Consider the following 26,717-nt stretch of genomic DNA (forward strand, 5'->3'; position numbering starts at 1 on the left):
AGAGTTCTTTAAATGTACACTGTGGATGTGAGCGTCTGTGTACTCAGCCTAGGATGGGAACAAGGAGATTGTGCTTGAAGACTTTGAAGAAAAGGTGGGTTTTAAGGCAAGATTTGAAGGAAAAGATGGAGGAGGGAGCAGGTTGCTATCCAAGTTTGCCAAGCTTAGGAAACAAACTTTGCAGAAGAACAAGACTTGGCTCCTTCAGGATCCTTGAGTCTACTGAAATATCCAGTACAGCTGTGTCAGTGGAAATACTCCACTCATTTCTCCAGGGGGGTTGATCTCAGATGGGCCCAGCCAGGTTCCCAGGTCACCTGCACCTGGGGAAATTGGAGGCATAGCCACGAATACTGAGACCCCATTGAAGAAAGGTGTGCCAGCCCTTTGGTACAGCTTCCAGTGTGCCCCTGTGCAGGTGTGTCCACTGTTTCAAGCTGGGCAAGCATTCCCATATTTGCTCAAAGACTCGCTGGAATGAGCTTGTAAGAGCTGTTTGACAGTTGCACCCACTCCCTTGGAAGCCAGTGGTCTCTCCTTCATTGGAGGTTTTTAAACAGCGGTTGGATGGCCATCTGTCAGGGATTCTTTGATTCCTCCATTGCAGGGGGCTGGATGAGATAACCCTTGGGGCCCCTTCCAACTCTACAGTTCTTTGGTTCTGTGATTATAGGTCTGTTGAGAGGAAGTCCAATGAGAGAAAGAGATGGGGATTGCTCATCTGCAGAAATGTTAACTTTTTTGTTGACTAATGCTGAAGTAGAATTGCATTGGAGGTTTTGGTGCTGGAAGGGCAGAAACTTGACTGAAGCTAGCAGCCGGAAATGTTATCCATGAGGCCATGTCCCTTGACTACCACTTTGGAGTCTATGTCCTTCTCTGTTTTACAGGAATAATGTGGCCCTGGGCAGCAGCTTGTGGGAGGGGTGTTTTTGACCAGGACTGCAATGCAGGGAGAAAGTGTTAAACCCTTCATTCCACTGGCAGCAGCCTTTACTGTTCTTCAAGATGAGATCTTGCATTTCTCTTGCCTCTTGTTTAGAAGGCTTTGGTTAAAGCAGGCTGCATGCGTCCCTTGCTGTTAGTCCTTACATCCTGACTACTCTGTAAAAGTTAACTTGAAACAACAACAACCTTCAAATTATTTAAGAGACATGCAAGTCTTGAGTATCAGTCTGCAAACTGGAATGAACCCTGATTCTGTGTCATTTCGATGAATTGCTTAGTTTTTGCTCCTCTGTGGTGAGATTTCAAGTTGAGGGCCTCACCATTGTGCACCATTCACAAACAAAGGAACCAAGATGGTCATTTCAAGTAGTATAGCCTTGCACACTTCCATTCAAACACAAACACTCATGCTTCTGATTCTGATTGTAAGTAGAGAGATCTGTTATGTTCTAATGACTGGGATCATTTTTACTTGTTCCTCACCCACGCTCTCTGGGTGTGGGGGACGGAGGCTGCATTCTCCACTTCAGAGAAAGGAACTCAGCTAGCCAATGAAGGCAATGAGATGCCCAGGGCTGTCGGGTGACACCATTCTCCTCCCCTGCCCTCTTTCAGGACTGGGCTGGCAAGTACATAGGAGGGTGAGTACCCTTTGCTGCAAACATGCACCTGCACACACAGAGGGAGTTAAGGGCAGTGGGGTAATGAGCCATTCCTGAGGCCCCAGTCTGGAGCACAATAGGGAGGCATGTCCTTTACAACTCTTGACTGCATTTGCAAATAAAAGGGCTGTTTCTCTGGGCCACGCTTTGCTGCTGAAGATGCCATGGGAAGTTTTTGCCAAGGACCCTGGTTTTTGTCTACCCTCCTTCACCCCTGCATGCCTGTCTCCTCTGCCTGGTGCAGCTGAAGCTTCATCTCCCATCTCTGCCTGGCTCTCCGTGGCGGCAGCAGCAGCAGCAGCAGCAGCAGCAGCCCATCAGCAGAGACTGGTCCCTGGGTGCGTGAGTGTGCCTTTCTCTTTCTGCTGCCGGCAGTTGGCCTTGGGAATGATGCAGTGCATTGTCTAGGCCTTCTGGGGTCCCCAAAGGCTGCCACATCCTGCGTGCAGCAAGCGGGGATGCGGGGAGAGGAGTGGTGGCGGGAACAAGGAGCTACCACCTCCCGTGGATTCCTCTTGTCTCCAAAAGTCAGCTCCTTTTGAGGGGAGAGGGGGGTGACAACAGGAGGGGAAACGGGTAGATGTTGTGCCCAGCCCCGGCAGGATGGAGGTCCCTATAGGAGCGAGCGGAAGGCGGGAGGGACTCTGGTGCTCCTTGATGGGAAATGCAGTCTCTTTCTGCCTTGGTTTCCATGGCAACAGAGCAGGCCTGGAATCTGAACTGCGGCTGCAGACAGGGGAGCTTTGTTCAGTCCAGGCAAGGCTTTGTTCTGGCCCCAGCCTATCTCCTGCCCCCCAGCGTTGCAGGGTCTTTCTTACCTCCCTGCCTCACGCTTTTCTACGCAGATTCCCTTGCACGGTGGTGCAAGTGTTTCAGGTTGCCAACGGCTTTGGCCGGGGTGGGGGTGGGCATTGGGAGCCCATTTGTGTTGCAGCAGACCAGAGAGAGATGGTGATGCTCAGGGCCACTAGTTTAACTGTAGCCCATTTTTTTTTCTGCCACTAGCTTGCCTGCAGCCTGGAAAATCAGAATGGTTTGCTGCAAAGTGTGTAGGCAGGTGATCCCCTCTGACCAGGGAATTGTGGCTCAGTCACAGTGACACCTGTGCAGAGTAGAAATGGAGGGGATAAATTCAGTTTGGTTCACATTGTAAAGCAAACCTGTGTACTTCATACTTCCCAAGACGCTGTGCAAACCAAAGCACTGCTATCCTCCAAAGTTTGTGCTTTCCCAAATATTGAAATGCAGTTCTCCAGCCAAAAGAAAGGTGCACAAGGAAGCAGAAACTAAGGGCAAGTCTGCATTAAAATGCATATATTTCTGGAAATAACATGCAGAAATGTGTTGCATTGGGGGAAATGCTTGCAAAATCTATACATTAGGATAAATGAGGACTTTCCCCCCAAAGATTTTTGCAAACTGATGTGGAAATACCAATGCACTGAACATTGCAAAAATGAAAACTTGGAAAAACAAATTGACAAAAGTCACTCGTTGCTTCTGTGATATAGGGCTAGGTGGCTGGGGCTGTTAGCCTGTGCTCTTGTGTGGGTGGTTAAGGTCAGGGTTTTCTGTCTTCCAGAGGCAGTGGTGGGGAGCAGCATAATGGGTCCTGCAAGCTGAACTGATAACCTAGTTCTTCTGGGTAAAAATATGCTGGTTTGTCTTTGCTTGTGGCTGCTCCATGAGCCCATGGATCCCTCTCTGCATATCCTTTGGCTTGCCTGTTTTCCAGCAAGCAATAACTTTTAAGATGAACACAGCCAAGTTTCTGTTCCCAGCTGTCTCCTGACAGCCATGCCAGTGATGGGCCTGCAAAGCAAAGAGCCCTTGGCTGTCTACATTTGGAAAACCAAGCTGGCCTCAGACAAGGGAAACTAGAAAGGTAGTCTGTGCTAGGTGGCTTTCCGGAGTGTGCATTCACAAGGGAAGTGAAAAATAAGGGATTAAAAAAAAAATGAAAGGGCTACTCATACTAGAATACATGTCTTTGATTCAGCAAGTGGCTCATTTACGCTTTCTGGAGCGCATGAAGAATGCTCAGGCATTAGAGAATAAAAGGCGTCCGTGGTGCCATGCGTGTGAACTTGCTAGGAGCCATCCTGTGATTTGCCAGGCAAAGAAGTAACTTGCTGAACTACCTCTCTGCAGTTCTCCTAAAGTAGCAATCTGCCTGCCTCCTCCACAACACCACCCTGCAAAGTGATGGAAAGTTAAATGAACCCTCCCTGTGGCGAATATTGTATCTATGCATTGCATGCAGAAAGTCCCAGTCTTTGGCAACTGCAGTAGAAAAGATCAAACAAGTGGACAGGAAAGCCCCCCCCCCCCCCCCCGCCCTCTCTGTGCCTGATACCCTGGAGAGCTGCTGCCAGTCTGAGTAGGTGGTATATTGGGCTTGGTGCATCAACACTCCAAGGAAGCTTCGTATGTTCATAGAAGGCTCTACTGCCATGAGCAACCAAGTTGTTGGCCAGATGAGATGGACACAGCCTCTTATCCCCATGAACCTGGGGAAGATGGGGTGCTCCTCTCTGTCCCTTGCTAGGACTTCCCACTGTTCCACCAGCCTCTGCCACATGCATGTGAGCATGCTCACACCAATGTGCACGCACACACCTCTTCCTCCCCTCCCTCCTTCCCTCCCACGAACACACACTGGAATTGTGCATGTACAGCGTGGTTGGCAATGGGCAAGTGAGGGACTTCTTGTTCACTGGCACCCATGTGCAAGCAACCGATGACTTGAGTCTGATCACAAAGCATACACTGATCACGTATGCTGCTGCCCGTAAATCCACCCAACACTGCTGCCTCCCCAGGCAAAGGCAGCTGTGGCAGTTCCTTCCCCCACAACTTCCCCTCTGGTCTCTTGAGGGTTGTTGACTTTTCCTAGGGAACTGGTACCTCCCAAAACTCAGGCATCAGTCCTGGAGTCATCCCTGTCCCCCATGGGATAAGGAAGGGAGCAGGCGGGTACCTGGCCTGAATCTGCAGTGTGGAGGGTCCCCATGGGTTCTATCAACCCCTCTCTTCCCATGCATTCCTCGGGCCTGACTTCCAGAATCCCCTGCCTGGAAGAGGGCAGGCAGGTGAGCACCCTGAAGGAGGTGTCCCTGCTTGCCCTTCTCCCCTTGCTGTGAGTAGCCTCTTGCCTCACCTGGAAATGGAAGGGAAACTGCTCCAGACAGCCCCTGCTCCCCCCCCCCCAGTGCTGCTTTTGGAGGTCAGAGAGAGTGGGGGGCAAAAAGATGCTTTTTAGTGTGGAGCCCAAGCGCTACCCAGGTAACGTGCCACCTTCTCTGCAATCATGCTATTTTTGAATTCTCTTTTTGTTTCTTTTTTCTTTTGTTTCTCTTTTTCTTCCTTTTTTGTTTTTCTTCCCTTCCCCCCACCCTCCTCTTCATTTTCTCCCACCCCCTTTTTTTTGTTCTGTCTCCTTCATGTTTGGTCCCCCCCAGGCGGCTCCAGCGCTAAGAAACAGGGCGAGGACTTAGCGGATAATGACGGGGATGAAGACGAAGGTATTTGTGTGCGCGCCAGGTGGCTGTGGCTGCATGAACCTGCTCTCTTTCTCTCTTTCTCTCTCACGCTTTCCTTTTCATGCGCGCTCCTCATTTGCTGCCATCCCAGGAAGTCCCCGCTGGTTTTTTCTTTTTGTGTGTGTGTGTCTTTCTGTCTCCTTGTGCTGAGCAGCTGCATGGGAGGGGCATGGTGGCGATGCTCTCTGAGCCTCGGCCTCCTCTTCCAGGGAGGTGGGCAGGGTGGGCAGGCAGGGGGCAGTGAAGGAGGGAGATGGAAGGGGCACCCAGATCTGGGCATGTGGTTGCTTATGGGAGCCTGCTCACTGCCCCCATCCCCAACCCCACCTTGTCTCACTTGGCGATGTGGGTAGCATGGTGAGCTGGGATAAATGTTACATACCAGCTGTCACCAATCTCCTGTTTGGACAAAAAGGTGTCCCCTTTGGATTTCCTGCTCAGCAGGTCTGGTCTCCCAAAGGCCTGCTGCCTGCTGGCTTGTTGCAGGGAGCATGTATTGTGGTCGCAGGAGAAGGCTCAGGTCTGAAGAACCTCTGTGCACCCTGCAACCAGCAATGCGTGTCTCTCACAGCTCTTTCTCTCTGTTTCTCTCTCACACACTTGACACCTGCCCCCCACCCCCAGGAGGGAGAGTAGCCTTCCACTCAGCTGTGCCTGCCAGCATCTTTTCCCAAAGCAACTATACCCGGAGGGGTGGGGAACAGGATTGAGTCCCTCTGGCACAAACAGCCTCTCTCATGTTGGTCAGAAGGAGCTGTGCATCTGCCAGGGGCAGGAGGACATTGTCACCTGACTGTTGCAAAAAAAAATTGCTGAAAAGAGACTTGTTCTTTTTTGCACCCAGGCAGGCATCCTGAGGACGCAGCCATCCCGTTGCCGAGAGGGCAGACAAAGCGATCAGGAGATGCAGAATCTGGGGGGGGGGGGATGGGGACAGACCTTCATCTGCCCAAGGTCCAGGTCAAATCGCTCTGCAGCAGATGGAATGCTCACACCAACACCCAGGTGTGGAGGATGAAGCTGTCCTTAGGCAGTGGCTATATTTAGGGCAGGTAGATGCAGTGGATGATGGAGAAGCCAGAGACTGCAGCAGGCCATCCCAGGCCCCCCTCCTGAATTGCAAGATGTGCACCACTTTGGGGCACTGGCAGATTCATTGCAATGAAGAACTCACTCATGAATTAATTGCGTGTGTGTGCAGCCACCTTTCAACAGCCGAAGCTACTAAACTTGGAACCAACAGTCGCAAGTAGCCATCTGACATTTCCCCAGATGCCGTGCAATAACCACAGAATGGTTGCCAGTCTGGGAGACTGTAGCCAGGGTGGTGCCCTACAGGTGTTATGCCTGGTCATTGGCTCTGCTGGTTGGGACTGGTGGGAATTTAAGTCCACAGCATCTGAAAGGCTCAAGTTGGATACCATTGCATACCTTGTGGTGTAGTCCTTTGAAAGAGCACATGGTAACTCAGCCTACCACTCACCACTCCTGAACCATAATCAATCAAGGGATAAGCTTGTCTTCCTTGATGGGCACCAAATTTTACAAAACAGCTACCATGCTGGGGGGACAATGTAAGCCCCATTGTATTGGTTCACTCTTTGAGTACGTTGAAAATGTCAAGAGACGTTCAACCATTTTTCAGACGCCTCTCCTGGCTTTCCCCCCGTATGGGTTCATAATGCTTTGGGGAGCATTATGTGTTTCCTTCTAGGTGGTAACTTCCCAACTGTTTCCACCACCCTGATCAGGGCACTGAGGCATCAGCTGGAGGCTGCGAAGCCACCATAAGACTGTGTCTGTAACCCCCAGAGACCAGCAGAATGGAAACCAGGCATGAACAGCATTCTGCATCATGGAAGGTTTCAGAGGTGCTGCAATGATATATTGGAGGCAAGTGGGTGGGCGGGCGGGTGGGCATTGAGATCATGCCCACTGTTGACAAGGACCTGTGGCTTCACTTCAGACTGATGAACTCGACCTCCTCCCAGCTGTACCCATGTTGGAAGCTGATTATCAGACTTGCCTTTTTTCCCAGCAGGGGGTCAAAATTCTGAGTTCTTCATGAAACACCACTGTGATAAGGTATTTCACCAACCCCATGGAGCAACTTCGCCACCCATGATGGTGGGCAGCCTCTGTGAAAAGCAAACAGGGACTGGACTTGGAGAGCCATTCCAGGAGCCAACACTCTTCTTTCTTCCCCTTCCCTCTCTTCTGCAATGGAGGACTCCATAACCTGAACTTGTTTCAGAGCTCAGAAGGCCAGCAACTTCCATTTGAGCTTGTTGTGAATTCCTGCTGGAGGTCCATGCCTGGTGGCACAGCGTCCTCTTTGCCTGGAGAAGGTCCAGGGTTCAATCCTTACCATCTCGTGGTGGGTCTGGGAGAAACCCTTGCCTGAAACCTGAGAGCTGCTGCCAGTCAGGGTGGACCAGTGGCCTGGTTCAGGATAAGGCTGTTTCCTGCATTCTCGCCATCTTCCTAGCGGATTCTCAAGGATGCTGCTCCAGGGCCAGCCCTCAACCTCAACCTTCAGGCCTTGGTTTGGGTTTTTGGGGCAGAATTTGATGATGAGTCTCTGGATGGAGTGTTGGAAGCTTCTGGAGGTCTGGACCCTTCAGGAGCAATGCTGACGCCTTGTCCTTTTTGTCTTGTTTGCTACCTTTCTGCTTCTGGACTTGACCTGCTTTGGCTGCAAGGCCCCCCCACCCCACCCGCCCAGTCCGTTTGGGCCAAAGTCGTATGCAGGGACCTCTACCACACAAAGACTAAATTAGGCAGTGCACTTCTTTCTGAGTCCCTGTGCTGCTCTCCCCTCCTCTGCCAAGGCTGCTGCCTCGTGGCTGTGCTGAGAACGTCAGCAATAAGCACCTGGATATAGAACCACAAGGGTCCTCGCTGAGCTGTTATTTGGGGGGACAGGTGGCTACTGAGAACAGGGCTTCCTTCAGTCAATTGCATCGCCTCTCAATTGGATTTCAAAGAAAGCTCCCCTCCCCCCTTCTGTCCATGCCTGGTGTGCCCTGCACAATGTAGGCCTCCCTGTTAGGACGCTTTGATCTGTGCATGTTGGAGTGAGGGGTCTGGTGCCCGTGGGTCACCTTGGCAGGTGTAGAGTCCAGCTCCGTGAAGCTGGGTCAGGCACAGCTGTTGTGGATGCAATGGGGCCATGAGAGCAGAATGGGTGGGCTCTTTGGGAGGAGGCGTTCCCAAGCCTCTTCCCAGTACAAAGCTTGCTTGTGATGGATGTGTTGTCTTTAAGGAGCAACACCCACACCCCACCCCACCCCACCCCTCCACATACACACACACACACACAGAGAGAGAGAGAGAGAGAGAGAGAGAGAGGAATATGGAGGCTGAGCAAGGTGGGATCACTCTGGTGCAAGCCCTTTCTGGCAGCATCTGTGGAAAGGGCTGGTTCCCTGGCAGAGCGAAGAGGCGGTGTTTGCTTTCTGTCCTCTCCCTCTGGCCCTGAGACCTTATTGGCCCCAATCATCCCACCTTTCAAATCACCCTCTTATCACACAAATCTGGGGGGAGGGAGCGGGCTGCCCATTTCCCTTCCTGGCTCCCCATGCCCCCTCCCAGGGAAGGCAATGCAAACCACAATGGTTTATTCACAAGGTGGAACGCTGGTCCTGCGCCGGCCGCCCCTGGCCCTATTCCATCCTGGGTCTGGCTTTGGAAGTGCAGCAGTTTGAGACTCAACCGAGCTGTGCATCCTGCCAAGTCCTCAGGGTTTTCTCATGCTGGCTGCCTTGCTGGAAAAGTCATTGGGCTGAGCATCAGCCCGTGGTCTCTCTGAATGCAGGTGGGCGGGCTGGGCCTCTTTCCCCACACCCCTGTGCCAGGAGCTGCCCCCCATTGGCTCAATGAGGCTGGAGGTGAGGAGGTGGTTCTGTCGGACTCCTGTCTCTAGCTTTCCCCCTTGCAGACATCCGAGACAGTGGGGCCAAGCCGGTGATGGTGTACATCCATGGCGGCTCATACATGGAAGGCACAGGCAACATGATTGACGGCAGCGTGCTGGCCAGCTACGGCAATGTCATCGTCATCACCCTCAACTACCGTGTGGGAGTGCTGGGTATGGATCCAATGGGCCCGCTTCACAGGGGGGCAGAGGTGCTGTGGGGGGCAGGGGGGAAAGAGGTGCTGCAGTAGGTCATGAGCCTTCTAGATGGGCAGAGATGCTTCGACCTGTGCCTTCAAGACCAGAGTGGGTCAGAATCTGGGTGACCCAACTTCCCTGCTGGGCCAAAGGCATGCTGGTTTCCATGTGGCTTCTCTTGACACCGTGAGAGCCACATTGGTGGACGGCCACAACCACAGCCATTCAGCAAGTTGTCCTTGCCTATCTCCATCACATCCTCGTAGGCTCCTTTCCATGTTGGGAGCAAACTTTGCAAGGATGAGGAAGGGAGTGTCCTGTTCTGCTCTGCATGGAGCTGGTGCCTGGATACAAGCAAGACTGTTCAAACCCGCCTTCTTCTCAGTAGCCACCCCTTCCCCCCAAATGCTATGCTTCATGCTGACCCCCACCACCCCAGGACCTGGCCTGGCGAATTGAACTGAACCTTTTATCGCTTAGAGCCTTAGCTCTATTGCAGTCTGATACCCACAGAAATATGGTCAATTTTAACACATTGCACCAGGAACATTCCATCAGATGATATGCATAAGGAAAAGAAGGGGGGAATTAAAATAAGACTTCCTCTCCAGAACAAAAGGGACATCATATAAATTAGTGCATGATGGAGCAAAAGAACATCCCACCCGCCCTTCTAGGTTGGTTTGTTTCTAATGCCTCGCCCTTAATTTTCTAGCAGCCAGAGCATTTTGCAACCTCGATACTAATAAATACACCATCACCTCCTGGCAGTGTACATATCTGTGAAGGGTGGGAAGGGCATGTCTGACCAGGTGTTTATTCCAAATGTTTGAGGGGTGCAGACATTGCCCCAATGATGTTTCCTTGGCAGGGGACCCTCTTGCCTTCTTCCACCCCTGCCCAACTGCTCCACCTACGTGCCAAAGGCATGTTGAGAAGGTGTGGTGGAGGAAGGTCCCCTGCCCCATACCTGCTGTCTAGCTGGCGTGGGGGCATTTCTCCACGGGCAACGTGTCTCCAGCACAGACCCTCCATTTCTCTCCAAGCTAGAAGCTGTGGCAGTGGCCAGTCGGCTGTGCAAAAGGGCGTTAGGTCCCTTGCTTGGGAATTCTTTCTCATTTACACATCCTGACACAGCACAGAGCAAATATTGATCTGCGGTTAAATATTGAATAAACGTGTTTACTCACCTCCTCCCTCCTGCGGGGCCTGGCAAGCGCCACTAATGAGCTGCACCAGAGGGAGTATTCTATGTCCCCATCGCTGGGGTGCAGCCAAGCCTCCTCTGGAAATGGACTGGCAATGGCTGATCGCTAAAGGGGCAACATTGCTAGACCTTTTGGGGGACCTGAGGAGGCTTCCACGTTCCTTTGCATTCTGAATATGGGCCTTCCCTTTTCCCGAAGGGAGTATTGCTCACTGTACCCTGGAGCTCAGTCTGCCCTACAAAAAAGCAAACAAGCCACCCTCCCTAACAAGTCCCTACCCGAGGATCTGTTTCTTTTGCACCGGAAGACAGAGGGACCTTGGCCACTGTTCATGGCAACTGCATCTCTGATTTTGTGGGTGCCTGTGTGGTAATCTGGGGCACTGTCTGGAAATAAGATACATTTGCTACTTTAAAAGAAGATTTTAGTAAGTTGACAACCCTTCTAAGCAGGAGCACTAGGGTCAATTATGCATCCTAGCAAATTAATGTTTGTTAGAGACATTTGCTCTTAAGATATATATCATATACAATAAATAAATAAAAACAAGAATCACACAGCATTCATAACTACATGGGGAGGGAAGGCCTGGGCCAGAAACCAAAGGAAATATCCACCATAAAATCAGGGGAGAAGAACAAACCCCACCTAGCTCATTAAGATTCATCGGGGTGGGTGGGTGAGTGGGTGTAAAACAAAAAAGTAAAACATCCCACTTGACTCACTAGTGTCCAAAAGCTGCTTTTCTAAACGTTGCCCAAAAGCGGCTTGCAGGAAAGTATGTCTATAAAATATATCAGTTGTTCCAAAAAAAGAAAAAAAAGCATCCAAAAGGAAACAGATAAAAATTCCCCCAACAGGCTAACTGCTTTGTTCAGTGCGCCAAAGTACGTAAAGGCTCTGACCTAGTTAAGGTCTGGAGGCCTTAGATTCCCTCAGCAGGCCCAAGATGGCAGAGGGGGGCTGGGTCAGCTGTGAGGGAATAGAGGACAAGTCTTGACCCCAGACAAGGGTCTCGTTTCCCTGCTGCTAGCTGCCCCCTCTCACAGAGGCTGACTTGTTTTGACCCAACGCCCACACAAACACGAACCATCACTTCTCCCAAAATACGGTGGCTCGTTCCTGAGGCAAGCCCTCCAAAATGGCTGTACGCCACAGGCAGACACCAAAAGAGCCACAGCCGCATGCAGAGCAGACTGCACCCATTTGTTCTTCTTGGCTGTGTATGCACCGTACATTTAAAGCACATTAACTCCACTACCACCCAAAGGAATCCCAGTAACTCTACAGTTTGTTACGCATGCTGAGAATGACAGTTCTGTGGGGGTAAATGACAAGTCCCCAAGATTCTTTGGGCCAGGGTGAGGAGGTGCGCTTCAAATGCACGGTGTGGGGGATCTCCGCAATATTGAGAGGGGATGGAGGGAAGGGGTCAGTCGCAGCTGAGAAACTGGGACCCATGGCAGTGGCCTTTGCCCTTTGTAGTGCGTAGCATGAGGGGCAAGGGCAGGCGAGAATTGCCTTGGGGCCAGTGCCATTTTACTACTATCATCTTGCCTGCAGGATTCCTGAGCACCGGGGACCAGGCTGCCAAGGGCAACTATGGGTTGCTGGACCAGATCCAGGCTCTGCGTTGGATCAGCGAAAACATTGCCTTCTTTGGCGGCGACCCCTTGCGCATCACTGTCTTCGGTTCGGGCATTGGTGCCTCCTGCGTCAGCCTGCTCACGCTGTCGCACCACTCCGAGGGTAAGAGACCGGCGTCTTTCCAGCACCCAGTTCTTTCCAGCACCCAGTTCTGCGTTTGCCAAGTAGGTGGAGTGTGTCGGAGAAGGGTTTGGAAAGAGCGCAGATTTTCCCCCATCTCCGTCCTGAAATTACTGGACTTCTCTGCCTCTCCAGCCGTGCTGACATGAGAAGCCGTGCTTTTCACCCTCCTTATCCTTGTGTATGGCTGTGCACAAACACACCATATACATTTAAGGCACATGACTTTCACCCAAACCCAAGGAATCCTGGGAATTGTAGTTTGTCGAAGATGCTGGGAACCGTAGCTCTGTGAGGGGTAAGCTGCAGCTCCCAGGATTCATGTGCACCTCCCATTGATGCATTAGCTCCTCTGGGAATGGCAGGTTCCCGGGTGCTTAGCCGGTATGTGTATGCCTCTTTGCTCTTGTTGTTAAAGTAATTCTGAATTAACGCTCACATAATCTTGACTGCAAAGATATACCATAGGCGTCAGCAGATCAGGCTCTACTTGTAGAGGTTTGGGCGATTTGCAAGGATTTCGGACTCCTAATTGTTCTAACAATATCAATCACAAAATTAGTTCCCTCCACTCAAAATGAGACTGTCAAAGAGACCTTGGGGTAAATAGGAAAATATTTTTTTTGTGGAAATTTGTAATGTTCTGTTGAAAGCCGCCCAGAGTGGCAGGGAAAACCCAGCCAGATGGGTGGGGTAGAAATAATAATAATAATAATAATAATAATAATAATAATAATAATAATAATAATAAATTATTGTTATTGTTATTATTGTTAATACAGTGGCCTTTGCTCAGTCCTGATGTTCAGAACAAAACCCCGTTTTTAACCCAGCAAGTGCTGAGAGGCACCATGCCCTTCAAGTGTGTGGCTCTTGTACCTTGGTCCAGATCTTGGAGATCTAAGTAAAATGCAAAGTAGATTCAGGAAAGAAGGAGTGGTGCATGGTAACAAAGGCTTCTGAAAGTGTCAGCACTGAGGGATCAGGAAGTGCCTAAGCTGCTCCTCTGCTTTACAGGAAACGGGTAAATGAAATTAACAAGCAATCTATCTGAAAGGTTGCATAGGTACAACAGTGCAAATCCACGTATACATGTGAGAGGCAGAGGACAGACAAAGTATTTCTTTGTGCAGTGCATAGTTAAACTGCAGGACTTGCTCCCAAAGGAAGCAGGGATGGCTACCAACTTGGATGACTTTCAAAGATGATGAGACAAAGTCGTGGAAGATAAGACCATCAGTGGCCACTAGCCATTATGGCTCTGCTCTGCCTCCACTGTCAGAGGCAGTAATGCTTCCGAATACCAGTTGCTAGAAATATCAGGGTCCTGCTGGCGGGTTTCCTACAGGCACCTGGTTCTTCTTAAGTTCTTCTGCACGTTTGTAATATATTTTAACCAAGTTAAAAACTCCTGTTTAGAATGGTTTGGAAAGAGGGTTAGCATTCTACATTTGATATTTCTTTTAGAAAACCTCTGTAATGAGGATGATTCTCAGGGTGCTGAGTTTGGTGCCCTGTGCTGTGCTTTGCACACTTGCAAAGAAATGAAAACACACAGCTTTTGCTGGTGTGGAATGGTTTGGCGGTAGAATTCAAATGTGGCAGAAGGAACTGTTCATTTGAGAAGAAAAAAGGAGCTGGGTGGACTGAAGATGGTCTGAGGACCTTCCTAGGGTCAGATTCATAGAAGGCATGAGGAGTTGAACAGAGGCATGCAAAACTCCTGAGCCCCAGAGGGAGCCACACTAAAAGAAATGTTGGCTGTATAATGGGCCTAAAGGGGAAATCAGCAGCAGTGATGGGAAACAGCTTGATAGCCCATGAAATAGCCAAGGCCGATAGGGGTTAAAAGTGCTGTAGAGGCATTTTTCAAGTCTAAAAAGAACAGCTGCAGCAGGTCAGGTCTGTTGTGAGATGTTTCTGCTCAGCTTCGGCAAAGAACCAGAGCAGCCCACCCATCCATTCCAAGTGACCTTGTAAAACAGATCTGGAAGCTTGCCATGCATAACTAAGGAAGCTGTGAACAAAATACCTGCTTAATCTTTTATTTTTATTTGTATTTTACAAAACCTGTGGGGCTGACTAATGCAATACTCAAGAGTTTTAATTAGGTCAAAGGCTTCACGCTCTCACTTACTCTAAATCCTGGCTGGCAGGTTGCAGTGAGAGTATCTTACAATTGAAGCAAAGGTTGGGCAGAATGAGGTTAGTAAACTGACCGTGGAAACCGGCAGAGCTGATTCAGGGCTGGGTCATCAAGAACATTCTGTCTTAAGACAGATGGGTGCCAACATCAAGAACATCACAGGCACCAGTACAAGCCCCGGTGGCGCTATTGGTACTGCTGTTGTTTGAGTGTGAACAGTTGTCAGCAGACCCTATTGGGCAGTGCCTGTGACATCACCAAAGACATCACATAGCAGATACATCAGTGCTTTGCATAACATTTTTAGAAGGGTATTGGGTCCATGTATTAACTGACCAAGCAATCATATGATCTGTTTTTACAGATTGAAGAAAGTAATGCCATGCCACTTTCCTTCTCAGCACTGTCTCACAATTTAAGAGCTATTTTAATTGGGCTGCAGTTAACTAGACCAGAAGCTGCTTGACTCTGGTGTAGTTAATTTCATCTTTCCATTGACTTGTTTGGGGCTAGGAAACCGCTGCAATGCAGAATCAGAAATTCTGCTAGGAATTTGAAATTGCAGGGTTGTTGTTGGTCTTCTGGAATGTGACCTATGTGTGCATGAGTCTCTGGATGCATGTGTGGAATGAATTGTGCTTGTGCCTTGTGCCATTTTCCAGAATGAAAACCCAAACTGGCTGCTGCTAAAAGAGATAGAGCAGGATGGAGGCTGTCGCTCATTTCTGTCTGTGAGCTTGCACTATGGAAGAGGCTGACTTATGGAAAAGGCTCAGAGCTTAGTGGAAAGCATATCATTTGTGTGCCTAAAATCTCAGAATCAGTCTACCCCAGTTAAAATGTTCTTGGGCAACAGGGCTAGGAAACACCTTTGTCCAAGTTGACCTCTGAGAACCATTGTCAGAGATGACAGGACCGAGCCAATGCAGGTGACCTTGATATAAAGGCAGTTTCATATGTCCTTATATTTATGTTTTAGCAGCAGTTATGTAAATAAGGAGAAGCATTAATGAGTCTTTCATGATCCATGATTCTTTGCCTTTCACTGCATGGATCTTCAGAGGGGTGTGTGTGTGTGTGTGTGTGTGTGTGTGTGTGTGTGTGTGTGAATGGAATATGTAAATGGAAACTGAATTAGCAAGATGGGAGTGGGGCAACGGCAGGTAGTTCGTATTAACTCTCGCCTAGCGAATCGTTCCAGACCCTGCACTCGTTATCTGAGGCTCTTCTTTGTGTCCTCCGCTCCCTAAGAGGTTCAGAGGGTGACAACACAATAGTGGGCCTTTTCTGCAGTGGCTCCCCATCTGTGGAATGCTCTCCCCAGGGAGGCTCACCTGGCACCATCATTGCAGGACTTTAGGTGCCAGGTGAAAACTTTCCTCTTTACCCAGACCTTTGGTCATTATTATTATGCAGTGTAAATTATGTTTTTGATGTTGTACACCACCCTGGGATCTATGGATAAAGGGTGGTTGTATTATTATTATTATTATTATTATTATTATTCTTAAAAGGTCACACAAAATGTCGCTGATTACAGGGGAGGGCGTGTCTGCACTGTGCTGATAAATGCTGGGAGCCCATTACTCATGTTGCACATGCTGAGCCCATCCAGGATTGTGTTCTCTCTCTTTCCCTCTGTTGCTCTAAAGCATTAAACTCTGGTCAAATTCGAGCCTGCAGAGCAGAGGCCTAGAGCATTCATTCATTTATATGCCTCCTTTCCGTCAAGGCAGTTTTCAGCTTTAAAATACAGAAACAAATACATGGTATAAAGCACAGAGCAATATGAGTCCCCCTCAGGCCAACTGAAAGCCTCTTCAGGAATGGCTGGCGCATGCTTCCTGAACTTGGCCCTCCTTTCGGTCAACAACCCCATCACACATTTTAAGCGCATGGCTTCACCAAAGAATCCTGGGCACTGTACCTTACCAATATCTTACTACAGTTTCCAGTACCCTTTGCAAACAAACTACAGTGCCCAGAATTGTTTGGGAGGAGCCATGTGCTTAGCATGCATAGTCTGGTGTCTTACTTCCCCACAGATCTTCCTTAAGCAGCCCCAAAGAAGTTGGAGAGAGGCTGCCGCCAATCTCTCTCTGGCCCGTTGATGGTTCTGTCAAGAGCCAGCAATACACCTCTCATCATCCTGGCCTTCCTCACTTCTGCCTGCAGGGAACTGATTCCAAACAGGCTCTTGTACGTCTGTGGTGGAACCTCTTCGCTCTTTACCGAGGCTCATAAACCAGCAGACGCAGGAAGGGTCTCTGCCACTCCCCCTGCTGCTGTCGTGCAGCTTCTGCAAAACTTGTCACTCAAGCTAGAGGCAGTATCATCCTGTGCTAGCAAAGGAGGCTGGCAGGAATATGCCAGACTCGGGGAATAAACAGGCCTCTTTGAGCCAGCCAGGGGAGGGGACCAGGACCAGGCAGGAGGGAGCTAGCAGACCATTTTCTAATAGCATGGCAGCAGGTGTGGGGTGCCTTCCCCTACCAGTGCATGTACCAGGGAGAATGTTTCCTTTTGGATATTACCTCACTGAAAGGCAGTATCTGTTATCTGTTGAGCTGGGAAGGCAAAGGATGCCCCTGTGGCCACTGGAACCCAATGAAACCATGCTGGAGAAGTGTATATCGGAAGCAAAAAAAGGGCCGACATGCAGCTTAGTGGTGAGCACAAGGTGGGCAGATACAAGGGACAGTTTTAGCACATGGCTGCTTTTGTTGCACATGCTACGGGGATGGGGAATAATGCTCAGTCAGAGGACCACATCCCTTTCTGTGCTGCTTTCCAAGGGCCACATGCCAGTGGTGAGCGGGGCTGGAGGCAAAAGTGCACAGAGCAATAAATGCCAGGTTTACCTTTGTGCAATTGGGTCGCTTGCATGTGCATGCACGCCCGTCCCTCTCTGTCCTCCATGCAGGCAAGCAAGAGTCCAGGGACACATTCCAGCCAGGCAAAAGCATCCACGAAGGAAGGTGCAAAGCAGGGGCAGTGGGGAATGTGTCCTGGGGAGAGTCCTAGGGACCTGGAGGGCTGCCTAATTCCCAGGGCCCTGAGCTTCCCCACCTTTAATTTAGTGAGCGCACAGAGGTGACCAAACTACTGCATAACGAACACTTCCTTGCCCTGGGATCCTTGAAGTGATCCTTTCAGGGCCAGCCAAGAGAATGGCGGGAGAAGATGTCAATGCAGTTTAATGAGCCCCACAAAACTATTCTCACCACCACCCTCTTTCAGAAATAGCTACAGGCTTGGCCCTTTTCTCAAGACCTTTTGATGCATCTGTTCTGCAGCAGAATTGACACAAACCTTTGCCCTTCCTGAGAAAGGGGGCAAATTGGCTGGCGGGAGGCAGCCCCTTTGCTGGAGACAGTCAGTGTCCCACTTGTGCAAACTTTCCATTGGGGCAGCTGGCTGTTGGGGTTTTTTAGCATCCTTGTATGCTGAGGATATGGGAAAGCTTGTGGGGTTTGTTTGTTTGCTTGCTTTTGCTCCATCTGTTCGTATTGCTCACTGGCTTCATCACAGGTGTCACAACCACGATCCACAGCTGAACATAGTGGAATCATTTCTCTTCAACCAGGCCTTTGGCTGTTAGACAATCTATGGCCTTTTAAACATGATTTTTTTCTGTGTGTTTTTAAAAAAATATTATTTATGAATTTTGTGTTTTTATTTTGTAAACGCTCTGTGATCTTTGGACGAAGGGTGGTACATACATGCAATGCTAATGATAGAAATGCAGTAAATATTCAAAGAAAGCTTTTGAGATAAGGTTTCATGGTCCCACCTGCTCATCCAACCAATTGGCAAGGAGGTTGTTTGTTTGTTTGTTTGTTTGTTTGTTTTTAAATCACGGCACATTGACTTCTGGTGTGTCTCAAGGGTAGGTGTGTGGAAACTGGGACCCTCCAAATGTCACTCAACACCAATTTCCATGGTCAGGAAACATGATGTTGTCCAGGAACATGTGGAGGGCTCCTAGTTCCCTCATCTCTGTCCTGGGAGCTCAGTATTAGTGGCTACTTGGTTGCAGGCTATGGGTTCCTCTCTTTAATTAGTAGGCTGTCAGCACCTTCCAAACCTGAATTCAGGAGGCACAATGCTCCCTCCGGTTCCAGCCAATGTGTATACAGCAGAGGTTGAAATGTGATCACCTACATTTCACATGTCAATAAAAATCACATCGTTCTGTATTTTCCTGCAGTGGTGGCAGGGTGTGTGTTGGGGGTGGGGGTGATGCTTGGCAAGTGAAGGATGTGAAGTTCAATAGCACGAGCTTCAGCACACCGGCAAATCTGGTCCTGGGCACAGAAGAGGGGAAAGGAGGGAGCTGGGGGCTGGTAGTTCTTCAGAAGGGCAATACGGGAGAGGCACACCCTCGTGGCGTGCCGATGCAAAGGACAACCTGGAACGATTCCCCAGCAGATCGATGTGGCTGCACAAGGAGATTTCCTAGCAGCCTGGAGATTTTATAAAAGCAGAACTTACAGGAAACGGGAGGCAGTACATGTGACTAAGGAGAAGGAAAGCACAAAGCTGTCAGGACTGCATCCAACAAGGCGAAGGCCCAAGATGAGTCACAGTGAACAAACGGCCTTGGTTTGGGAGCACAGAGAAAGGGAGACGTGTTAAGTGCCAGGGGGCCAGAACTAGACAGTGACGCGATGAGAGCTCCCAGTGACTTTTTCTTTGGTTAAAAACAGACACACACACAAAACAACAACAACAACAACAAAAAACCAACCACGTGTGTGCGCACACATATACGGGGAGAGAGCTAGCCTGTGTGTTTGTATCTGAGGAAGAGAGATGTGTCAACTGAGGATAGAGCCCTGTGAGAAGAGGGTCCCTCTCCTTCCACGACTACTGTCGGCCGGGTTTAAACCCCCCCCCCACTTCACCAAACCTGCAGTTCTTTTTTGGGGGGGGATGCAGATACTTATATTGTGTTTTCCATAATAGCTCCTGGTAGGGGAGGAAGAGTGGATTTATATATTGGGCCTGTGGGGTGGGAGGGGAGGGTTTTTTAAAAACAACTACCCTCCCCCAGTGCTGCTGCCCCCTATTCCACCCTCCTCCCGAAAAGGCACTGGAATATCCGTTCATAGGTCAGAATACGTGCCCACCTAGGATGCCCCCCCATTGATAGGAAAGTGTCTGTGTGTTTGCTTCTGTTGTTAATGGGCTTCCAAAGTTTCAACTTGCTGCTTTTCTTAAAAAAATAAGCCCTCAAACAGTAGCTATGACTTTGCTGATATGATCAGCAGAAGGAATGGACCCAGGGTCCTCTTCTCATGGCATACATGCATGCATATGTAGTTTTATTTGTATATTTTTGCACAGTTCAAACCATGTTCAAGGCGGCTTGCAGCATGAAAGAAAATACATAGCTGCGACATAACAAAAGCAATAAATAAAACATTTTAAAAATGCATAACCAAACTGAACAATTTTCACATGTGCATCAAGATCTAAAATAAAGATACAAATAATAGCAATAACACCTCCCTCCCCCCCCCCCAAAAAAACCACTCCCTAAACAATGCCCCAGCCCAAGTGTATTTTCAGGAGCCTCAGCTTTTGCAGCTGCAGTCAGTCCGGGCCCCGGCCTCCCAGTCCAGGTGAGAAAAGGCCTTCCAGGACTCACAGCCCAGATGGCAGCATCCGCAGATGAGGGCTGTGGGAGGAGGCTAGTTTTGGACTGGTTTTATATGCCCACTGACCCAGTTGTGATGCTGCAGGGAGGTCCCTGTGGGTTCCCTGCCTTTTTCCCTGGCAGTTTACTGATAAAAATAAGAACTGCTAAAACACAGAAAAAAATAATAATTGAAAAACAAATTAAACATTGATAGAGTTTAAATTGTGTGTGTGTGTGTGTGTGTGTGTGTGTGTGTGTGTGTGTGTGTTCCAGCAATTACTATAAAAACAGCATGGCACCAGCCCTTTTCTTAAAAGCAGTCAGTTCCCAAAAGCCTCTTGGAACGAGTAAGTCTTCACCTGCTTGCAGAAGGACCACAGTGAGGGAGCCAGTCTAGTGTCTCTCAGGAGGTAGTTCTGAAGTCGTCGGGCAGCAGCCACCACCAAGGAGGCCCTGTCCCGTGTGTGTCCCTCCCAAGCATGCCTCTAAGGGTGGTGAGACTGAGAGAAGGGCCCCTTCGTAATCCTTACAACAGATCTTTCTAAACTTTTCATGGTGGTGACACACTTTTTAGACATGCATCATCATTCAGTAATTCAGTTTCACTAGCAAACTGGAAGTTAAACAAACCCCTTTCCAGCCCCGGCAGCAGTGCAGGAAGCATTTGTGCAACACACCTGCACACTGCAGCTGACATGCTAACGTGTCACAACACACAGTCTGGAAAACTCTGCCTTACAACACCTCTGTAAGGTAGAGGAGCATCGTTATCACTGTGTAACAGTGGCTAGAGGCTTACAGAAGAAAAAAGACAGAGGGTGTGTGAATAAGTTTAGAAGAAGAAAAACGAGTGAGAGGGGACATGGCAGAGGTGTGTACAATTACACCTGGTGTGAAAGGGGGGGGGGAGAGGATGAGAAGTCTTTTCCTCCCTCTCAGTGACTGTAGAACTTGAGGCCGCTCATGAACCTGAATGTTGGAATGTTCAGAAGAGACAAAAGGAAAAACTCTTCACAGCATATAGTTCAGCATGTAGTTTTGCTCTCTTGCAATGCAGCGATGGCCACTCAATTGGACAGCTTTGAGAGAGGATTAGACAAATCCCAGAGGATCTGGCTGTGTTCTTTGCCCTTGGTCAGAGGCCCTGTGCCTCTGAATACCTGGGAATTGCAGGTGGGGAGAGTGCTGTCTGTTGTGCTCAGGCCTGGTATATGGGCTTCCAATCGAGACCCCCAGCTGGCCGCTGTGAAGTCAGGGTGCTGGACTTTGGCCCAAACTAGCAGCCAGGCCCTCATTATGTTCTCATGGCTGGGGCAAGATTCAAACCAGGGATTTCCCGCAGCTCGTAGCTCGGTCTCTTTAGCTGCCCCAGCCTTGCAAGAGCCAGGATGCCTTCCAAGCATGCCCAACTGCACTTGAGTGGCTGATTCAAGACCTCCTCCACTCGGCGGATGTCCTGGAAGGCTTTGGTATAAGCCTTGCGATGACGCAGCGCCCTTGCAACGGTTGTTAAAATACCGACAGAAAATGTAGGCAAGAGGCAATTAACGCTGACGAGGTATGCAGCTGGTTGAGAGGATATTTTGCAGCAAGAGAGTGTGTGATTATAAATAGACATCTACCCCCCTCCCCAGGTCGGGAGCCAGGGGGCTTCTCCCTCCTCCATCCAGAGAGACGAGGCCTGGCCTCGGTTCCCTGTGTGGCATTGCTCTTTTGGGGAGCCCAGGCCAAGCGCTGAGTGCTTCTGCCACCGCAGAGGGAACGCTGCCCTCTGGCCCCTTCCCCCTGTCTCAGCTGCAGAGGCTGCCGTTTCCTGGGGCCTTTTTGTATTCAGAGGACAAGCTGCATGGAAGGGGCCTTGGCACCCAGCCCAGCATTCCTCTGCCAGCCCCAGGTCCTTTGTGGGCCTGCTTCCTAGGCTCTGCGTTGCGTCGCCGCCCCCCCCACCACCACCACCGCCCCTGCCGCTTGTGTTCCCTCCAGCAAAAAGGCTTCTTTGTGCCACTGGGCATTGGCACGGAGCGGGGCCCAGCTGGGCAGGAAGCGAGGGCTGCTCCCGGTGGGATGCACAGGGTTAAGTGGTGTGGGGCTTTAACCCCCAAGCCGCCAGCCTGCAGCCTCCAAGAGCCCTGCCTGCAGGAGGGAGGCCGCTGCCAACACCCCCTCCTCCCCTTACTGCTTATTGTGGCGGGCGGGGCAGGACGGAGCCACACTTGGCCCACACTGGAGGGGGGGGGCTTAAGCTAATGCCCCAGGGTGCCCCACACTCTGCAGCCAGGCCAGCATCTAAGAAGAAAGTGGCACCCTTTCTTCCCATTTCTGGAGCCCAGCAACAGAAAGAGGGGCTGTTGGGTGTGTCTTGTGGCTTCTTGTGTTTCCCAGAAATAGTTCGGGAGAGGCCAAAGGGCCGCAGGGCAGCATCAACTGTTCTCTTCCTTTAGAGCTAGCTTCCCGCAGAGGCTGATGGTTGCCACATTGTTTGTGGGCAGGAAAACAGGGTGGCGTATTGTTTGTGAGTTTGTATGTGTACATATATCATTTTTATTAAGTCTCCAGCAATATTTCAAAGCATTTGTCACCATATACATTTTTTAAAAAACATGCAAGTTCCTTCTTGACTTCCCACCACCCTTCCTTTCCTGACGTTTGGTTTATACTCCTTTTTATAAGCTGTTTCGTAACACATGTATTTTCATTATCTAAACCCCGCTACCATTCAATCTTTCATTCATCTGCTGCTCGTATGCCAAATCCCGCCCACAACTTCATAGATTGCTGATATTTTGGTAGGTGATCCCTCAGGGGTTTCTGTTCCACCGTAAACACTCTTGTCATGACATCCTCTTAATTCAGCAGTCAATTCTGCCGTTTCAGCACTTGTGGCAGGGCGGCATCCTAAGGGGTTCCTCAGCCTAGGCAGGAGAGAGAGAGAGAGAGAGAAGGTTGATGTTGATGCTCAAGCCTTTTCTGCTCACCTCTGTGTCTCCCACCTGCAGGCCTCTTCCAGAGGGCCATCATCCAGAGCGGCTCTGCCCTCTCCAGTTGGGCTGTCAACTACCAGCCAGTGAAGTACACCAGCCTGCTGGCTGACAAGGTTGGCTGCAACGTGCTGGACACAGTGGACATGGTGGACTGCCTGCGGCAGAAGAGCGCCAAGGAGCTGGTGGAGCAGGACATCCAGCCGGCACGCTACCACGTGGCCTTCGGGCCCGTCATTGATGGGGACGTCATCCCTGACGACCCGGAGATCCTGATGGAACAGGGCGAGTTCCTCAACTACGACATCATGCTGGGCGTCAACCAAGGCGAGGGGCTCAAGTTCGTGGAGGGCGTGGTGGACCCAGAGGACGGTGTCTCGGGCAGCGACTTCGACTACTCCGTCTCCAACTTTGTGGACAACCTGTACGGCTACCCTGAGGGAAAGGACACGCTCCGTGAGACTATCAAGTTCATGTACACGGACTGGGCTGACCGGGACAACCCCGAGACACGCCGCAAGACGCTGGTGGCCCTGTTCACCGACCACCAGTGGGTGGAGCCCTCAGTGGTGACCGCTGACCTGCATGCCCGCTATGGCTCCCCCACGTACTTTTACGCCTTCTACCACCACTGTCAGAGCCTCATGAAGCCGCCCTGGTCCGACGCCGCCCACGGGGACGAGGTGCCTTACGTCTTCGGGATCCCCATGATCGGGCCCACTGACCTCTTCCCCTGCAACTTCTCCAAGAACGATGTCATGCTGAGTGCTGTGGTCATGACCTACTGGACAAACTTTGCCAAGACCGGGTAGGTTTCCACCACCACCCCTTCCCACCCCAGGGGCCAAGTGGTTGGGGGGTACCAGTCATCTCCCTAGTGGACGAACCTCAATCAAAAAAAGAGGTGAGGGGGGTGCAGGACAGGGATATGTAATGGTTGCAGGGGCTGTGTTACTTGCAAGCTGTAGACACCTCCTGCCATGCTGCCTCCCTGTGCAAAGTTGTGCATTAAACAGGTTGGTTGATTTTGGTGATGGAGCAGGAGGTTGAGACAAAGGCTGCAGCTCATTAGGCTGTGTAGGCATGAGGGTCCTAGGTCTGATCCCTACCTCCTTCAGTTAAAAGGGTTTGAAGTCAAAAAGGGCCACTTCCCACTGGAGTGGGCAGTACAGAATAAAAAGGATCAACCATCAGGCTAAGCAAAAGGTGGTTCCTCAAGAAAAGCCTCGTCTCCATCTGCCAGACCAGGGGTGGGGAATCTTGGTCCCAGATGAGGCTCTTCAGGCTCTCCATCTGGCCCCTGGGACTCTCTCTCCAGGCCCTCCCTCTCATCCCTAGTGCTTCTGATTGGCTGGAACGTGTCCTTGAACTCCGGTAACATCTCAAGCATGTTTAGATGGAGGGTGGGGAAGTGAATGCACAGCTTACTGGACAGAGGTTAGAACTACACATGTTGCTCCACCCACTTCACCTCTGGCCCACCCATGAGTGGCATGTTTTCCTCAGAAGCTTGCCTAGACAGGAACATGGCCTGAAAAAGTTTCCCCATCCCTGCTCTAGACTGAGCTCAGATTTACAGAACCAGAATTTCAGGGCCTGCCATTTAAATCAACCGCCTATGTTTTAATACCTCGTTGCTTCTGCTTTGGTGTTAACTACCCCGGATAGGCCACTTGTCTTTCTAAGGCCTCTGAAGCTGGCATAGTGGTTCTTTCTCCCTCAAGGGCCCAGCTGGCGTAGTGTTGGACTAGGATCTGGGAGGGCAGGGTTTGAATCTCCACTCAGCTGTGAAGCTCACTGGGTACCAACTTGGGCATCTTTTACCTTAACCTACCTCACAGGGTTGTTGTGAGGATGAGGTGCGGAGGAGAAGGAGCGCCATGTACACTGCCTTGCAGTTCCAAGGAGGAAAAAGTGGCATATAAATGTGACAAATAAATAAAAATCTGACAGTCTTATTAAATGTATCTTTGGGAGGGTGTGTGTGTGTGTTATTGCTTTGGTTTAATTATTTACTTGTGTTTTAGCTTGTATTTTATTCTGTGAACCACCCTGGGATCCATTTATGAAGGGCGGTAGATAAATTTAATCTAATAATAATAATAATAATGTTGTCCCCTCTTTGTGTTCCCTCTTTCTCTCACACTTCCAGGGACCCCAACAAACCGGTGCCTCAGGACACCAAGTTCATCCACACCAAGGCCAACCGCTTTGAGGAGGTGGCGTGGTCCAAGTACAACCCCCGCGACCAGCTCTACCTGCACATCGGCCTCAAGCCACGCGTGCGAGATCACTACCGCGCCACCAAGGTTGCCTTCTGGAAACACCTGGTGCCGCACCTGTACAACCTGCATGATATGTTCCACTACACCTCCACCACCACCAAGGTGCCGCCGCCCGACACTACCCAGAACTCCCACATCACCCGCCGGCCCAACGGCAAGGCCTGGAGCACCAAGCGCCCAGCCATCTCCACCGCCTACACTAGCGAGGGCTCACAGGAGAAGTGGAACCCGGAGCAGGACGGGGCGGGGACCCTGCTGGTGGAGAACCCCCGGGACTACTCCACCGAGCTGAGCGTCACCATCGCCGTGGGTGCCTCGCTGCTCTTCCTCAACGTCCTGGCCTTCGCCGCCCTCTACTACCGCAAGGACAAGCGCCGGCAGGACACGCACCGTCAGCCCAGCCCGCAGCGGGCCGCCAGCGCCGCCAACGACATCGGTCACACCCCAGAGGAGGAGATGCCATCGCTGCAGGCGAACCAGGCACACCATGGCGACTGCGAGGCCCCCCACGACGCCCTGCGCCTTGCCGCCTTGCCCGACTACACGCTCACCCTTCGCCGCTCGCCAGACGACATCCCGCTCATGACGCCCAACACCATCACGATGATCCCCAACTCCCTGGTGGGGCTGCAGACCCTGCACCCCTACAACACCTTCGCCGCCAGCTTCAGCAGTACTGGGCTCCCGCACTCACACTCCACCACCCGGGTATAGCCTGCCCCAAGCACCCGTGCACTCCCCGTGCGCCCTCACCGGACCTGGCACTGCTGGGGGGAGGGGGGAGTGGCGGCAAGGTGTGGCGAGCATCCCTGGACTACTCGCCCTTTGGGGATTTCGTTTGTATCAAGTGCTTTGACTCTCCTGGAGGCCCGGCAAGGGTCTTGGCTGAGCAGAAGGGGGCCAGAAACTGCGACCAGAGCCGCCTCGCTCCCTGCTCCCGAGTCCAGACACTGTGCAGGAGGGGATCGGGGAGCCCTCTGAGCCTGCTGGAGGCCCCTCCCGGCCCCTCCCCAGAGCCACAGGGCACTGCCTGGGGAACCCCAACCGTGGGCCTCGGGGTGGCTCCTGCCTGCCGTTCCCTCCTTACTACTAGAGATTTACCAGTCAGTGCCATGGGAAAACAACTCTCGTGGGCTGAGTTGCCATGCCGAGGCAGCGGCTTGGGACCGCATGCCAGGGAGCCCTGGGCAGGTGCAGTCCGGTGCCCAAAGCCCCAGTGCTGTGTCCTGGATATGTAGCCTGCGCTTGGTGCTGGGCCCAAACAGATGCTGTCCAGGTGGCTCTCCTCCCCCCCCCCGCCCCGTCCCTCGCAACCCTCACGCCTCTCCTTCGTGTCGTGGAGAAAACTTTTTTCCTGTCCGTCTGTTTCTTTCCAAGAGACGTTTTTTAAGCAGATCTTTAGTTCTTTAAAACACTAACGGAA

The 26,717-nt window shown here is 51.0% G+C and overlaps 1 protein-coding gene across 6 annotated transcripts in view; it reads left to right on the forward strand.

Moving 5' to 3' along the window:
* The window catches only part of NLGN3 (neuroligin 3), a 78,535-nt gene extending 51,818 nt beyond the window's left edge, over positions 1–26,717 (forward strand). For 2 of the 6 annotated variants that reach the window (XM_081848285.1, XM_081848286.1), the window contains 5 exons: positions 5,072–5,134; positions 9,093–9,242; positions 12,038–12,223; positions 23,028–23,817; positions 25,162–26,717. In XM_081848285.1, the coding sequence (XP_081704411.1) occupies positions 5,072–5,134; positions 9,093–9,242; positions 12,038–12,223; positions 23,028–23,817; positions 25,162–26,008 (2,036 nt within the window). In that variant the 3' untranslated portion in view covers positions 26,009–26,717. The remainder of the gene's footprint in view (positions 1–5,071; positions 5,135–9,092; positions 9,243–12,037; positions 12,224–23,027; positions 23,818–25,161) is intronic. The other 4 variants (XM_081848288.1, XM_081848289.1, XM_081848287.1 and 1 more) reach the window with 3 other exon arrangements.

The sequence above is a fragment of the Podarcis erhardii genome (assembly GCF_964252035.2).
Source record: "Podarcis erhardii genome assembly, chromosome: Z".
Taxonomy (NCBI): Eukaryota; Metazoa; Chordata; class Lepidosauria; order Squamata; family Lacertidae; genus Podarcis; species Podarcis erhardii.